The sequence below is a fragment of the Fulmarus glacialis genome, unplaced genomic scaffold, assembly GCF_000690835.1.
Source record: "Fulmarus glacialis isolate BGI_N327 unplaced genomic scaffold, ASM69083v1 scaffold33485, whole genome shotgun sequence".
NCBI lineage: Eukaryota > Metazoa > Chordata > Aves > Procellariiformes > Procellariidae > Fulmarus > Fulmarus glacialis.
Genome location: NW_009215486.1, coordinates 1 through 394, shown reverse-complemented (window position 1 = coordinate 394; position 394 = coordinate 1). Strand labels below are relative to the sequence as shown.

The following is a 394-nucleotide window of genomic DNA, read 5'->3' as shown; positions in this document are numbered from 1 at the left end:
GCCAGCTTGGCAAGTGTCTGCAGCTGAAGCCAGGTGTCAGAGGAGAAACGAATGCCATGCAGCAGCAGCACGGTCAGCTTTGGCGGCTGCTGGGCTGGCTCAGCTTGGCGGTAGAAGAGGGTTTGGCCTTCCACCATGACGGTGCTCTCGGTGAGCTGTGGGGTGGCCATGCCTGGGGGGTTGGGAGAGTTGTTAGGGGGGGTTGAGAGGTGGCAACGGGCCCAGTGCGTGCCACAGCCCTGTGCGGCCTAGCGGAAAGGTCGGCCCCGGTGGGATGCCGGTGTCCCGGTGTCAAGGCCCGGCCGTGGCAAGAAGGCAGGCGGGCTGTGGCACTCGGGTGCTGGCATCGGGAAGGTGGGGGTTACACTGGCATCATCCTCTTTTCGGGGGACAC

At 65.0% G+C, this 394-nt stretch overlaps 1 protein-coding gene across 2 annotated transcripts in view; it reads right to left on the bottom strand.

The window, feature by feature from the left end:
- Positions 1-170, bottom strand: part of ABHD14B (abhydrolase domain containing 14B) — a 1,170-nt gene extending 1,000 nt beyond the window's left edge. The window contains exon 1 of one of the 2 annotated variants that reach the window (XM_009578964.1): positions 3-170. In XM_009578964.1, the coding sequence (XP_009577259.1) occupies positions 3-170 (168 nt within the window). The remainder of the gene's footprint in view (positions 1-2) is intronic. The other variant, XM_009578963.1, reaches the window with a different exon arrangement.
- Between the last annotated feature and the right edge of the window lie 224 nt (positions 171-394).